Below are 17,114 nucleotides of genomic sequence, written 5' to 3'. Positions count from 1 at the left end.
ACAGAGCAGGGCCCATTAGGGGGGTTGGGGCTCCGTACCCGGTCACACACAGAGCAGGGTCGATCAGGGGGTTGAGGAGCTCCCCCCTGTCATGCACAGAGCAGGGCCAATCAGGGGGTTGAGGAGCTCCCCGCTGTCACTCACAGAGTAGGGCGGATAGGGGAGTTGGGGCACCAGCCCGTCACACACAGAGCAGGGTGGATCAGGGGGTTGGGGCGCTGCACCCTGTCACACTCAGGACAAGGCCAATGGGGAGGTTATGGCTCTACCCTGTCACACACAGAGCAAGGCCCGTGGAGGGGGGTTGAGGCGCCACCCTCTATCACCCATAGAACAGGGCCAATCAGGGGGTTGGGGCGCCACCACTGTCACACTCAGGGCAGGGCCGATGGAGAGGTTATGGCTCTACCCTGTCAAACACAGAGCCGCAGGGCGATCAGGGGATTGGGGAGCTCCCCCATATCAGGCACAGAGCAGGGCTGATCAGGGGTTGGGGCACCTTCCCCTGTCACGAACAGAGCAGGGCAGATAGGGAGGGAGTGGCCCCGCCCCCTGTCACACACAGAGCCACAGGGCGATCAGGGGGTTGGGGAGCTCCCCCCTGTCACACACAGACCTGGTGCCGGGAGGCATATTATTGGGGAGCTCCCCCCTATCAGGCACAGAGCAGGGCTGATCAGGGGGTTGGGGCGCCTTCCCCTGTCACAAACAGAGCAGGGCGGATAGGGAGGTTGTGGCCCCGCCCCCTGTCACTCACAGAGCCGCAGGGCGATCAGGGCGTTTGGGCGCTGCCCCCTGTCACGCTGATCCCGGTGCCGGGAGCCTCGCGGCTCCGCTGATCCCGGTGCCGGGAGGCATATTACCCTTTTACTATATAGAATAGAGGCCTGGTGCATGGGTGGGGGCCGGCTGATTTGCCCTGAAGGGTGTCCTGGATCAGGGTGGGGGTCCCCACTGGGGTGCCTGGCCAGTCTGGCTGAGGGGCTGAGGGCCGTTTTCAGGTTGGCGGGTGACTGAAGCTCCCAACTGCTCCTTTTTTTCTTTTTCTTTTTTTCTATTCTGGGCCAGCTTTAGCTCTGAGGCCTCGGCTCTGGCCTTTACCTTCTGTATTTGATACAATGTTGCGGTCCGGCTGGCTGAAGCCCGGCTGACTGAAAGCCGGTTTCTGGGGTTTTGTTTAGCTTCTATATTTGCTACATAGTTGCTTAGAGTTGCAGCTGAGAGGCCGGCAATTCAGGCGGGGAACGTTGGAGTTCGCCATCACTGGAGCAAGCAAGCCTCCCTGTTCGCTTCAGTGCATGGCTGCCGGCCACCATCTTAGCTGACAGTTAATTTGCATAAGGATATGCTGATTAGCCAATGGGAAGGGTAGCGGTTGTACGCTAATTACCATGTTTCTCTTTTATTAGTGTAGATAAGGACTCTGAAGAGCAGTAAATCTACATGTGACTTCAAGCTCTAACTTATTTCCCATTTAAAGGCAATTGAGAGTTTAGATTTGGAACTAATCTATATATATAAAAGCCTAAGCGACCGTTACAACTGAATGACGGATTGACCAGTCACTGTGATGCGCACTGACCACCAGGGGGCAGATGCTCAATGTAGGCGCTGCCCCCTGGTGGTCAGTGTGCTCCCACAGCCAACCTCCTAAGGTCCCTACCCCCCGGCCAGCTGGCCTCCCCATAGGCCTCGATCACCAGCCAGGCCGAGGGACCGCACCCGTGCATGAATTTATGCACCGGGCTTCTAGTATACAATATAACAATACCTATTACTTACAAAGTGCTCTACATTTTCAAACCCCAAATAACACAGTTATTATTTTTTTATTGCTTTAATAAGTTTACTGTGGAGGTGTTATTTCTTTCATGAGTAGAGACAAAATTCAGGCATAGTCCAAAAACAGATTTGTAAAAACAATATTAAAAGTATCATAAAACCACATCTCTAGAGTAGCACTGATGATAGTGAGGGAAGTTCTATGACAAACTGTGTTTCACTATCTGAAATGCCAGCTTAACCCACTCTGGGGAGACAAACTTTATACAGGTAACAGAATCAGCTTATTACACTGAGAAATCCCAATGTCAACACAGAGACAGATATAGGTGTAGTAGAAGGGTGAAGACATAAAACTAATGGTTAACATTTCCATTCCTAGATTAGATCAAGCAAGATTCAACTATTCAACTGTAGTTCAAAGATGCCCAACAACCACGTGGAAATTCTTAGAATAGTAATTATTTATATCTTAGGCAATGTGTTTGTTGTCAATCTTACAAAAACTGTGAATCATGAAACCGATGGTGGCTTCCTCTTTGTACTGGCTGCTAAAAGGTTAGAATAAATTCTGTAGCAAATGAATGACTTATGTAAACTTGCTCCTGTATTTTTTACCTTCACCATCTCATTTTCCTTTTGTCCTCACTTCTTTCATTTTTTAATCTGAGTGAATTATGTAAACTTACTTAAATCCTTTCTGAAGCAAGGGAGTACTTAAGATACTAATTAAGCAAACAGAAACAAAAAATTAAAAAGCAAACATTACCTTTATATCAAAATTACAATCAAGTCTTCTAATTAACACGATGAAAGTGCCCGATGAATTGTCTTTTAGTGGTGGAGGCACTATTGGTTCACAGGCATTCTCTGGTTTTGAGTTAATCAAAAAACCCTGAAAAAAGAATTGGTAGTAAATTTTTTCTCTGTTAAACCAAAAAAAATCAATTCAACTTGCTTCTATAAACATGTTTTGAATTTTTTTCATGTGTTTTGCATTATGCTAGATGAATTATCTGGCAAAACAACAGCTCCTATCCCCCAATTGCTCACAATCCCGGAACTTCTAAGTAGTGTTTAGTTTCATAAGCATTTAGATTTTTTAAGTAAGATCTGTTTTTGCAATTAACATTTTTTTAAATGTCACAAAGAAGCCCATTACCCCAAGACAATCACTATTAGCATCTTGGTATATTTCACAACAATGACTGACATTTCTAAAACAAAGCAAATACTTTTTTAAAATTAACTTTTTGTATAGTCTCAATCATTTATTTATTTATTTATTTAAAATCAACTCTAAAATTTATTTTGTTATCAAACAATGAAAATGAACAGAATTTCTAGAAATTTATTCTATAGAAACACTAACCTCAATTAGCAAAGGCATATGTAGAAAAATGGTTCCTGCTACGTTTTTAATAGCAAAAATTTAAAAACATGCACATCAATAAGGCAACCATTTAAAAATTATAATATATTCATACAACAAAAAATAATGAAGTCATTAAAAAGTCATTTAGTCATTCTGTGATGATTAAACAATTAAATGCATATACATTAAATTGGAAAGATAGCCACAAGATAATTATTAACTTAAAAAGAAAATAGCAAGTTGCTTTTCCAAAACTACAAGATGGTTTGACATCAGAAAATGTATTAATAAAAAAGTAACATTAGTATAATAAATGTTATTAATATTAAATGTTACATTATATTAATATATATTAATAAATGTTTGATACATATTAATGTTATATTAATAGATTAAAACAGAAAAACCAAATGACTATGTCAACAGATATAAAACACAATAAACTCATAAAGATGATCAAATTCATTAAATCCATTTATAAAAAGAAATGAAACAATTAAACCTATGACACATTGCCTTAATAATAATCTCTATGGTCTAGCAGTCACACCAACCATCTATTCCACAGAATTTGGTAATTCCTCCTGCCTTAAGTTTCATTGCTTAGCTTGTGATAGGGAATGCTTTTGCACATTTCAGGAATAAAATGCAGCATACCTTTATTTACTCATAGAATAGTTGCCCTTCTTGATTCCATAAAGCATTTGGTTTTTACTAGAACTGTGGTTATCATTCCAATGAATACTTAGTTCATTCATGTTAAATTTACATCCTCATGTTAAATTTACACAAACTTTTTGCTTTAATGCCAAATCACATAGTACATACAGTTCAAGATACTTACAACAGCAATTAAAATGAATCTGTACTATTAAGGCATATAACTAAACTGAAGTGAAAAAAACATGAGCAGCTACGGCCAAATTCCCTGGTGATGACAGGTCCATCATGACTGCCACCTGATGGACATCAATTGAAAGACTTCCCAATGTCAGAGATGTTAAAACATGGGGTAAGAAAATGCTTTTTTTTAACCCTCCCTGAGGATATGTTGGTTTTTTTATTGTTTCAGAGAGAGAAAGGGAGGAAGAAAAGGGGAAGGTGAAGAGAGAGAGACATCCATGTGAGAAAGTTGCCTCCCATTGATGCCCCGACTGGGGATAGAACCCGAAATCTAGGTATGTGCCCGGGCCAGAAATCAAACCCACAACTTTTTGGTGTATAAGGACAACACTCCAACCAATTGAGCTATCAGGCCAGGGCTGAAATGCATCTTAGAATTAATAAATTTATATGTACAGACCAAAAAAAGGGTCTGCAAGTGGTCTTTGCTTTTGCCCCAGTGTGACTCAATGGTTAAGTGTCGACCCATGTACCAGGAGGTCTCAGGTTTGATTCCAGTCAGGCCACATGCCCAGGTTGCAGGATCAATCCCCAGTGGGGTGGGGGCGGGGGGGGGGAGGGGTCGTGCAGAAGGCAGCCTATGGATGTTGATGCTTCGATGTTTCTATCTCTCTCTTCCTCTCCCTTCCTCTCCCTAAAATCAATCAAAAGATTTTTTTCTTAAAAAAGGTATTTGTTTTTAATCATTTCTATATTGTTAAATGTGTTATGACAAGCATGTGTTATTTTTTTATTTTATTATATTTTTAACCCTCACTCAAGAATGTTTTTACTGATTTTTTTTTTTTTTTTTTAAGAAAGAGAGGAAGGAAGAGAGAGAGAAAGAGAACCATCAATGTTAAAGAGAAGCATCGATCAGCCACTTCATGTACGCACCCCGGCCAGGGAACAAACCTACAACTTAGGCATGTGCCCTGACCAGGAATCGAACCCACGACCTTTTCGTGTATGAGATGATGCTCCAACCAAATGAGCATCCAGTCAGGGCAGCATGTATTACTTTCAAACTTAAAATTTATAAAAATACACATAACCTGAAAGTACAAAAAACTAGCATTAGTGAAAAATTGAATTTTTAAAAAACAACTCTTAAATTATTAAACATTATCTTTCCTGATGATTATGCTAAAAAAGAATAACTTCCTAAAATAGCTTACTAATTCCTATTCTTCCCTCAGAGGTGAGTTACTTAGAACTAATGCAAATTTACTTTCATTGATCCACGAAGTCTCTGCGGTAGGGTGATAATGAGTTTTGCCAATTAATTGGCAGAAGCCCTTTGAATAGGAGTGGCCAAGAAGATGCTGCCTTAAGCCAGATCCACATGTCTAGAGTCACCCTCTAGGGCCAATCCCTTATTAAAAGGATACTTGCTCCACGATCAAGAACCCTCCTCATCTCTATCTTCTGAAGGGGATCCTTTATGCCAATACATAGGAAACCGAAAAAAACTACCAATGCCTAGGATACTCAGAAACTGGATGCCCACCTTCTCTTTGCTGTTATAATTCTGTGATGATTAAACAAAGTTCTGGACAAACATAGTGCATGTATACTGGCACCTCAATTATCATCAACTGCATAATGCAGTAAGTTTACAGTATATTATGTTGGTTTTTAAAAAGCATTTATGACTATACATAAAGCAAAGTGCACAAAATGTAATTTTTCAACTTGATGTGTTTTCTGACATACCTGAATCAGGACATAGAACATGAACAGCATTCCAGAAGTTCCCTTCATGCTCCCTGCCATTCATTCACTGCTCCCCAACCCAATCCCCAATGTCACTGCAGAAACATCTAAGAGCATAGATTCATTTTGGCTCAATTTGACACGTAACAGAAACAAAACCATACAGTACAGTAAATGCCCTTTTAGATTTCTTTCTCTCAGTGCCATATTTGTGAGATTCATTCTACTGTTAACTAACCATACTGTTGAGATATACTTAGTAAATTTTTTCATTTTCATTTCTATGTAGTATTACATTCTGTGAGTATGCCAGAACTTATTCTAGAGTTGATGAGCATTTGGGTAATTTCTAGGTTATTGCAAATAGTGCTGTTATAAACATTCTAGTACAAGTCTTTTCATGAACACATGTATATGTCTGTGAAGTATGTGCATTGAAATAGAACCACAGGCTATCCAGCAGGATCATAGGGTATTAAGCTTTAGTAAATACCACCAAGCAGTTTTCCAAGGTAATTTGGGTTACACTTTTCAACTGAAACAATATAAATATAAAAATCATACAAATATAATTTTGCTTTAGTGCTTCAGAGGGTTTTCAGAATTGCAATATTTTGGGGTAAACATTAGGGAAAATTACTTTTGTTGATAAATTACACTGGTTAATAAAGTCATAAAGAGATAATTCAATGAAGTGGTTTTGTTTAAAAGACTGTTTCAGCCTGAAAAGTAGACTTCAGATTTCACTGAATGTCAAACTATGTAATGAGTAAAATGAAGAATATATAGTGATGTCAATAAAAATGCTAAAAGCAAGGTAGCTAAGCATCTTTGCCTTCATTAGAGTATAAAAGTAAAAGCAGGGCCCTGACTGGTTTGGCTCTGTGGTTAAGAGCGTCAGCCCACAGACTGGAGGGTTTCTGGTTTGATTCCCAGTCAAAGGCACATACCTTGGTTGCACGCTCAATGCTCGACCCTGGTCAGGCCGAGTGCGGGAGGCAATCAATCGATGTGTCTAACATCAATGTTTCTCTCTCTCTTTCTCTTTCTCTTTCTCTCTCTCTCTCTCTCTCTCTCTCTCTCTCTCTCTCTCTCTCCCGCCACCCCTCCCTCCCTTCTACTCTGTCTAAAATCAATGAGGAAATATCACTGGGTGAGGATTTTTTAAAAAGTAAAAGCAGGGCTGTAAGTGTTGCTCAGTGATTGAGCGTTGACCTATGAACCAGGAGGTCACGGTTAGATTCTGGGTCTCAGCACATGCCTGGGTTGCAGGCTCAATCCTCAGTAGAGGGCGTGCAGGAGGCAGCCAATTGATGATTCTCTCTCATCACTGAGGTTTCTATTTCTCTCTCTTCCTCTCCCTTCCTCTCTGAAATCAATAAAAACATATTTTTTTTTAAAAAAAGTAAAAGCAGGAAGAGGAGAAGTGATAAACTGGTGTCTCAGTGAATACCTGAAGTTATGAATTAATAACTGCAGTAACATCAAACAGTTAACATTTGGTGAGCCATGGCACTCAGTACTCTGTGTCAAGCACTATGCCTTTTAAATGTTCTAATTCAGTTCATCTTTGCAACCCTATGAGATAATTACTATTATTATTATCATCCCTATTTTAAAGATGAGGAATCATCTAAGTCTCAAAAAAGGTAACCTGCCCAAGGTTACACATTAATGCAATCCCCAGAAAGTCTGACTCCAGATGCTATGTTCTCAACCACTATGCTATACTGCCTCCACAAGATAAAAAAAAAAAGTGGGTAAAGAGCAAAATGGACAACAAGAAGAGGAATGGACATTTACAACAATGAACAAGCAAAAATGTTAGTCTAAGGGGAAATTAAGGCTGATTCCAAAATTTTATACAAATACTTCAAATGATGAAGATGTCAACCTTATGCCCTGGCCAGGTGGGTGGCTCAGTTGTTAAAGCATCATCCCATATACCAAAGGTTGCAGGTTTGATTCCCGCCTGGTCAGGGCACATATCTTGGTTGTGGGTTTGATCCCCAGTTAGGGTGTGCATGGGAGGCAACCAATCAATGTTTCTCTCTCTCTCTCTCTCTCACCTTTCCTCTCTCTGTAAAATCAATAAAAACATATCCTCAGGTGAGGATAAAAAAGAAAAAAGATAACCTTTCTGTCATAATTTTTACAATCAAACCTAGACCAAGAGTTATACTGATCAATCAGATGTCATCAGCTATCATTTTCCTACTGTGAGACAGATGATTTTTTTTTGAGTGTTTAATTCAAACCTATATTTGCCATTTCTAAAATGTTGATCCATAGACCACTTTCTTGTTACACATGTGTACCAACGAAAACAAAAGGCAGAGAATCACTGCCATCCCTACAAAAGGAATGGCTCCTTTTCTAACATTCTTTAAAAATATACATTGTACACTCTTTGCACCTCACCAAAGGTGGCAATGTAATAAATACACTGGCTTAGTTCTCCTCCCTGTTCAGCAAGGTCCACCAACTACCTGTTATAAGCCCTCTTCTTTTGGGATTTCTCCAGGGCTTTGTCCATGGTTTTCTTGTTCTCCCCTCAACATCTGGGACAGTATCACTTGCCCTTAGGTTTATGATTCAGTCCTACACCGGAGAAGTGGAACCACTCGATGGGGCACTCGTCATTGTCACAGCTGATCATTTCTCCATAGAAGACCGGATTGCACAGACATTACGTGGGCTCGTTCAGGTTGATGGGAAAGTCTGCAGGGGATGCTTCCCTCTCTGCTTTGGTTTGCTTTCTTCTCCTTAGGCGTTCCTGAGGTGATGTCATCATGGTCCTGATTATTGGCTGCATTCTCCCAATTTTCATTGTTGCACTGTCTCAGAGACCTCTTGTTATTGGGCTTTTCTGCCTGTGTGATTGTCTCATTCTTGGACTTATCCTGGCCGGCTTTGCCACTGTGGCCAGTGGTGTCATTGACCTCTTGGAGTTCCTCAAAGAGTTCCACGTGACTGTCCAGATCCTGTTCTCCACCAACTCCACCATCTGACTCTCAATCTGGATCTTCTCGTCTCCCAGGTCCTGGCTCCAGATCAGGGCTCTCTGAATGCAGTGCAACACTGTACTATTCTGGTTGCTCTCCGTCTCCTGTTTAAACTTCTCATAATACTCATCTAGTTCCTTCAGGATTTCTTGGTATTTCGCATCAATCTCCCGCACCAGAAATACGTTTCTCTGCAAATCGAAAGGCAGAGACCCGATGGAGTCCAGGTAGCCCTCCACATAGTTCACCAGGTGGATCTGCTCCCGTTGGCAGGACTCCATGGTTCACCGAGATCCCCGGCCACTCTGCATGGCTTTCTGCTTCCTCCAGCCCCTGCCCCCTCGGAGCCCAGCCTTGCAAAATGCAAACCTCCCGCCCACCGGCATCCCCCCTCCTGCTCACTCCACCTGGCTATGTCTGTGACCATGCCGCCTGGCACAGGCGCAGGTGGGCCGGGCCAGTGCTCCTCGCCTCAGGCACTGGGTGGGCGTGCAGATACGCTCCCAGGCGCAGGGGCCGGGGCCAGGCCAACCAAGAGCGCTGCCCACCAGCCATACTTGTCCAACATGGAAAACCCCCAGATGATTTTATTTATATCAATAAGTTCCTAGAATGCTAAAAATATCCACTGCCTTTTTCTCTAATTCTTTATTAGATCATTCTTTAAAAATCTACCAGTAACTTTCATATACAGGATACATTTAATTCCTTATCTATATATAGAAAAGCCTAAGCAATCATTCGACCATTGGACCATTCCATGACATGCACTGACCACCAGGGGGTAGACACTCCAACCAGTAGGTTAGCTTGCTGTTGGGGTCTGGCTGATCGGGATTGGGAGCGATGGGCCGGACATGCACTGGAGCCCTCCTAAGGTCCCTCCTCAGCCCCGATAGTGCACAGGTGTGAGGGACCCCATCAGTGCATGAATCTGTGCACCGGGCCTCTAGTTTACAAATAATTGGACATTATGCTCCTCTTATGAAGCAAAATATCCTTTAACTATAATTCATAGCATAGTAAGTTCCTGTAACACTATGCTCTGCATACACTGGCTGCATTTCATGAGGGCTCTGTTTAAGTACTAGGATGGGTAAGACTGAGGCCCTACCCTAGTAATATCTGAAAAGAACTAACAGACCCAATAAGAAAAGAAAACAACAAAGAATAAGCAACATATAGTACAACTGCATAGAACAGAGCAAATCTGCTCTATGGGAGGCAGTAACAGAAAAAGTGGTGTTTGTCTTGGTTCTTAAACTTTACTGTATTTCAGTTGGGTACCAAAAACTGACCATAGTACTATAAATGACCTGACCAATATAACAACAGATATTGCTCTTTTTTTTTTTTTTAAGTTCAAGATCTAACTGGCTTTATTCAACAATTCATGAATTGGGCAGCATCCCACCTAGTAAATGGAAAGGTGCCCTAAGCTATCACTCTTTTAACATGTTCTAGACATTATATTTCTACTGATGTCCTGTAAAATCGAATTAGGTTTTTGGCAAGTACATCAGTTATTTCAACAAATTTTTGACATGTTGCATCTAAGCTATATTTCTACTCTTTTCGGTACCTATCTTTTAAGACTCAAGGGTAAACATTAGTATATTAACCATTCCAAGCTTCATGCCATCTGCAAATCCAACAGCCATTCCTTCCAAGTCTTTTTGCACATCAAGAAATGCACTGAATAAGATAGAAATGTGAGGGTTATGGACCAATTCAAAGTTAAGCCAATGCCCTAGCCAGTTTGGCTCAGTGGATAGAGTGTCAACCCACGAACTGAAGGGTCATGGGTTCGATTCCCGATCAAGGGCATGTACCTCGGTTGCAGGCTCGATCCCCAGCCCTGGATAGGGACCTGGGAGAGGCAATCAATGTGTCTCTCATTGATGTTTCTCTCTGTTTCTCCTCCACCCTTCCACTCTCTCTAAGAATCAATGGAAAAATATCCCACGGATGATGATTAACAAAAAAAAAAAGAGTAAAGCCCTTGCTCTGGCCAGATGGCTCAGTTGGTTGGAATGTCGTCCCATACACCAAAGGGTTTCGGGTTTGATTCCCGGTCAGGCCATATATCTAGGTTGTGGTTCGATCCCCAGTTGGGGCAAGAATAGCCAATGTTTCTCTCTCACATCGATGTGTGTGTGTTTTTCTCTCTCTCTCCCTTCCACTCTCTAAAATCAATGAAAATATATCCTCCAGTGAGAATTTTAAAAAAATAAAAGGTTAACTGGATCAAAAGAAAGGGTTTTCAAAAAACTCTTCATAAATTAGATATTACATTTATAACATTATTCAGAGCAGTAACTGAGTATCTTTCACCTCAAAGTAACATCTCATCTTTACACACTGATAGAATTCTTCCCAATAATCTTTTGTGGTTATATATTTTATCAGATTTTAGATTTATAACCTTTTTAGATTATATATTTTATCAATGAGTTAGATTTTAGATTATAATAAAATCTGATTAAAAGATATCATAGATGCTTCTGGTCAAGGTGAAATAGGTAAATACTGTGTTTGCTTCCTCCAATGACCACATCAAAATTACAAATAAATTATAGAACAATCAACCTGGAAAACCATCTGAAGATTAGCTGGACAGAATTCCTATAACTAAGGATATAAAGAAGCCACATTTGGTAGGAGGGGAGGAGACCCACACCACATGAGATGGTTGAGAAACATCAGGAAGGATATCTCATCTGCAGAGGTCCCACCTAAGGAGCAAGGGGTCTCAGTCCCACAATGGGCTCCCGAGGCCAGGGTTCCAGTGCCAGGAAGAGGAGTCTCTACAACATCTGGCTTGGAAAATCAGCAGGGACTCTATCCAGATGAGAGTGCTGCTGGAAACCCAGGCATCCTCTTAAAGGGCCTGTGTACAGTCTCAGTTGCCCACACTCACCCTAAACTCCTTTGAACAAACAGTAGTGAAAGGTACCAGAAACATACATAGAGAAACTGACTTGTAAGACTTCCAGGTGAGGGCTGGAGGGACAGCAGAGATTGTCCCTATGTTGAACCCTCCCCCCACATGGCCTGAAGGTACAGGCGCTTCAGACTTTCTTAAAAATTCTCAAGGATCCTCAGACCCCAGGCAGGCAAGGATTGGCCTCAGAGTGCCCTTTACCTCTGGCTTAAAGGCCCCAGCCCCAGCAATGGTGCCAAATCTGAATATTCATTAACGTTGTGAACATTAACCTGGTGAACACCGTTTACCTTACCCTGAAACTCCCTGAGACCTTGCCCCACCCAAAGCTCTGGCCATTCCTTGAAGGCAGCATCTCACTAGTGCTACAGACTGCCCTAATAACTCTCAAAGGTCCAAAGGGTCTGGGAAGGTGGCTAATGGACACACCATGCCCTGTGCCTCTTGCTGATTGGCCCCAGGACCGCTTTGTAGAGTGGTCAGCCTTGGTTCATCCTGTGGCCTCTCCCACGTGCCTCCAGGCCCACCACAGGCAGCTACCACCTGTGGATCACTTTGTAGCTCCTACCAGGTGGCCCAGGGCCAAGCACAGGCAGCAGTTGACCTTGGCCTGAACAGGAGCCCCACCCAAGAGTCCTCAAAACCAACATACCTGGTGGCCAGCTTCAGACCACAACAGAGAATCACCCATTAGCTCCACAAACAGCATACCCAAAGGGTAGTCTCAGCAGGCACCAGAGCTTCACTGGGGCAAATCCCACTCCATGCTGTCAGTCCCTGCATAGCAGCTGGTACACTATGATCATGGCTAATCCTTCCAGCCAACCAGTCTGAGGCTCAATCCCCACCCAATGAACTGCAACCGGAGGGCACATACAACCCACATTCTTGGAGCACCCAGCTGAGGTGATCAGAAAGACTGTGCCACTGGGCTCCACAAGATAACTACTATATAAGGACACCCTGCCAAGATCTACCTAATACATAGAAACAAACACAGAGGGGCAGCCAAAATGAGGAGACAAAAAAACACATAACAAATGAAGTAAAAGGGAAACACTCCAGAAAAAGAACTAAACCAAATGGAAGCATACAATCTACCAGATATGGAGTTCAATGAACTTGGGGAAGAACAGACAAAAAGTCTCTACGGGGTTGAACATTTCTTATGTTGAGAGCAGCCTCCCTCATAGCTAGTATTTCACTAAATATGTGGTTAGTCACTACCTAGCCTGCAACTGGTCAGCAAGAAAAATCCACGTGTTAGATTTGGGGAAACAGGCTGGCAAAGGATAGCTCCTTGATTAGCTGGGTAGCAACAGAGTCAGAATATTCTGAGGTGAAACCACAGAGGCCTCCTGATCAGAGAAAAGGGGATGTGCTTTGGAGGTCAGTGACTGCATTAATCCTTTATCAAGCCAGGTCTACAGGTGATTCTGGGTTTTATTCCTGAAACAGTTTGGAAACTGCTTTTCCAGGCTATGATACTCTGAACATCTCTATCCCTTTCTAGGTAAATTAGCTAGAAGGGATTCCATTATAAAAATTAAGAAACCTTTCATATACACAAATGATAACCAAGTATGAACTTTATGAGTTTATAAATTTATGAACTAAAAGCACTACATATTCAGAAAAAAAGATCTAAAGGCCTGTAATAGCAGATAACACCCTAATGTTTAACTCTAAAGAGAATAGTGGGATTGATATGTACAAGTAAACAAAGGGGTGAAGGAAGGTTTTCCTTTTTCTTCTGTATACATATATTTTACAATGAGAAATAGTCATACAGTACTGGGAATTTATAAACATAATTTAAAATCATGCATGCAGCACATATACTAAAAGTAATTTTTTTTAACTTTAAAAAATTAAAACCCAGAGGTGCCTGTCAACCTAATTGAGAATAATAGTTTTACTGTACTTAACAAACTAAAAACATTCTATGGTACATATAAACACAATTTCATATATTCTGATTTATATAACATAAAAACTTCATATTACCTTGGAATGGGTAATATGGGTAATACTTTCTAACTATGACCCCAGAGGAGAAAGAAAAAATAGCAATTTTTAACTAAAATAAAAATTCTAAACCTTAAATAAAGTTAAAAGATGAGCAAAAAACTGGGGAAAATAATCTGAAGCATAATGGCAAACAATAGATTGATACTTCCAATATATAAAGAATTCTTACAAATCAATAAGAATCAATATCTTAATTTAAAAATAGGCAAAGAGCATTAACAGGCTTCTCTATTCTCTCTCTCTCTCTTTCACACATACACACACACACATACACACATGGCAAAAAACATTAAGATGATCAATCTCAGTTTTTTTATCAATCAATAATATTTGGTAATATCTAGTATTAAATATGGTATAAGGACAGCCTCAGACACTAAATTTAGAAGGGCATCCTGGAATACCAACAAAAGTTTAAACATGTGTTCCATTAACAAAGCAATTCTACATTATCTTATACAAATAAACAGACACACAAGGATAAAGATATTCATGCACTATGAAAAATTAAACAAATATTAAAAAATCCATAGTGTTTTATGATATTGCAAAACCATGCAGCCAATGCAAATAAAAATGTACCACTTCTGTTAGCATGAAAAGATTTTCTAGATATATGATTAAGTGAAAAAGGCAGGCAACCAAGTAGTATGTTCCTATTAGTGTTAAATACAGATTCATTATCTATACAAGCATTTACATAAATATATATGCACACATATCTACACACACACACCACGGCATATATTCTAGAAAACGGGTCTAAAATATTGTATACCAAAATGTTAACAGTGGCTAGTCCAGAATAATACAATCATAGGTGATTTCCACTTTCTTCTTCATACCTTTTGAATAGTCTAAACCCTGTACAAATGAATATGTACAGGTTTTCTGATGAGAAATAGTAATAAATATTTTCATTCTTAAAATAAAATCACCTTATTAAATACTTTGTACTGTAATCATATATTACTATTTTCTTACCTTTAAACCTTCAGCTGGAAGTCTATAACCAAATCTTGCTGGAAGGTCATCAAATGTCTGAGACACATTTTCAAAATTATACTAAATGTAAAATTAGAAACAATCCAGTTACAACCAACTTAAACATCACATTAAAAACAAAAAGTTTATTAAATTATTTGAGTTGTCATTTCCACAATTCTGATTTATTATCACAGTTTATTACAAGAAAAATAATTTTATAAATGCGCATCCACTAAAATAGCAAAGAATACATACAATTTACTACATATACAGCTGCTTAAATTGGATTCTGATTTCATATAATAATTAAACAACAGCAATAATTCTATAACATTAAACTGCCCACTATTTTCTGAGTTTTTCCCCACAGATAATACCCTAGCAAGAGATTTTCTAGAAAGATTATTTCCCAGCAGGATTCCACTTTATTTTCTCTATATTATAGGGTCTGACTTATTGGAAGAGATTTACAGAATTTCTGGCCCTTGCTATGAAAAATGCATTTTCCCCAAAGCAAGGACGAGTATCAAATCCTACTTTTAAAGCATTGTTATTTTTTATATAATCTGAACATTTTTATCTAGGGCTAAACAATGAAAGGATTAAACTGAATGAAGTACATATATATAGAAAACCTATTTTAACAACTTTCCCCTTCCTTATAGATATAGATTCCTATGCTAAAATATTTATCAGTCCTCTACCAAAACAGAACAAAACAAAACAAGTAAATAGTAAATAAGTAACTTTAGAAACACAGACAAAACCTGTATGGTGCATTAGAAGTTCAGATAGTTGCCATAAACTGTAGGCAAAAAAAATCGAACATATTTGTTTGAATATACATAAAAAGAATGGAACAAAGCAAGACTGTTATGTATAGATAACAAAGGATAGAAGGATCAAGCAAAACTTAAATATTCATAAACATGGATTAGGTCGCACATCCAGGTTGATGGCTATATCATCCCTAAATCAAACACCTACTGGTGATCCCCATTCTAGCTTCATGTGTCATATGCCAGAGACATGCAGATAAATAGCTCTTCAGGTTAACAGCAAGTTACAGCTGTGTTCACATGCAAATACCTCACATCTCTCCCATAGAGCAAGCAAAGGTTGGATCCAGACACCTTCCATCTGTCAAGTCCCCTTGCTAACCTCAGCTCAGACCCTGGTAACCACCCTGTCACCAGGGAAAGCTAATGCAGCAGAGAGAGACTGGACAAACTGATGACAGTAACACAGGACTCAGGTAGTATGGTTCTTACATTCCACTTGTACCCTATCCCAAGTGTCTCAGCATATCCATCTATTCCCTGTACTTCTCACCGTATGTTTGTAATTAATTCAATAAACTGTGTGATTCAAGCAACTGAATTTAGTCTCTGAACCTATCCATTGTGTCACCTCTGGAAGTCAGCCTGGCGTTATACTTGGAGGTCAGCGCTGCCTCTGAGTAATTTCCTACTGTAACACTAATTCATCTTTGCAGAGTGCACTAGGATTACAAAGTGCTTTAGAGTCACAAAGTGCTATTATATCCATCACCACATGTATCATTTAATCTCTTAAATAAAAGACCTTTCTTTAATTGATTTAATTCAATTATGATCAGCTCTGTGTTGAATTTGAGAAACTCATTTAAGTCTTCCAAGGCCAAAGACACTACTGTAAAATAAAGAAACTAATCTAGATCAACATAGATAGACCAAAAAAAAAAATACAAATGCGTGCAGACAGTACTTTTTTAAAAGGTATATTTAAACTCAGGAAATGGAAAATCTACACCTGTACTGAAGTATTTTTTTTATCATTTCCTATTATTGAAGAGTTTCACTTTTTTACTAGAAGTTCAGAAATAAAATATCTGCCTTGACCTACATAGTACTTGTAATACAAGGACTTGGAATCAGTTGTGTTATTGAGTGAAACCCATTTTGAAATTACTTTGTCTTTTCTTAATAGCAAACTAAGGATTTTCTCACACTGCCTCTTATAGTCCCACTAGAGGCCCAGTGCACAAAATTCGTGCACGGGTAGGGTCCCTAGTGGCTGCCAGATGCCGGCAGGGGCCTTCCTTCATTCTGAGCAGTCCCCTGTGGTCAGCGCACGTCATAGCAAGCAATCAAACTCCCGGTCAGTCAAACTCCTGAGGGGGCACTTTGCATATTAGGCTTTTATATATATACTAGAGGCCCGGTGCACAAAAATTTGTGCACTCGGGGGGAAGGGGGGGTCCCTCAGCCCGGCCTGTGCCCTCTCGCAGTCTGGGACCCCTCGGGAGATAACGACCTGCTGGCTTAGGCCTGCTCCTGGGTGGCAGAGGGCAGGCCCAATCCCCAGGTGCAGCCCCTGGTCAGGCTCAGAGCAGGGCTGATTGGGGAGTTGG

General features: G+C 40.4%; 1 protein-coding gene and 1 pseudogene across 4 annotated transcripts in view; both read right to left on the bottom strand.

Moving 5' to 3' along the window:
• RNF13 (ring finger protein 13) overlaps positions 1 to 17,114 on the bottom strand; it is a 166,833-nt gene that overhangs the window by 110,497 nt on the left and 39,222 nt on the right. For 3 of the 4 annotated variants that reach the window (XM_006088663.3, XM_023753761.1, XM_014455797.2), the window contains 2 exons: positions 14,720 to 14,800; positions 2,552 to 2,677 (listed from right to left, as the gene is read on the bottom strand). In XM_006088663.3, coding sequence (XP_006088725.1) covers positions 2,552 to 2,677; positions 14,720 to 14,800 — 207 coding nt within the window. The remainder of the gene's footprint in view (positions 1 to 2,551; positions 2,678 to 14,719; positions 14,801 to 17,114) is intronic. The other variant, XM_014455799.2, reaches the window with a different exon arrangement.
• Positions 7,834 to 9,276, bottom strand: LOC106697146 (annotated as a pseudogene).

This window comes from Myotis lucifugus, unplaced genomic scaffold (genome assembly GCF_000147115.1).
Source record: "Myotis lucifugus unplaced genomic scaffold, Myoluc2.0 scaffold_50, whole genome shotgun sequence".
Classification (NCBI taxonomy): domain Eukaryota; kingdom Metazoa; phylum Chordata; class Mammalia; order Chiroptera; family Vespertilionidae; genus Myotis; species Myotis lucifugus.
Note: the sequence above shows the minus strand (reverse complement) of the source record. Positions and strands in the feature narration are given on the sequence as shown.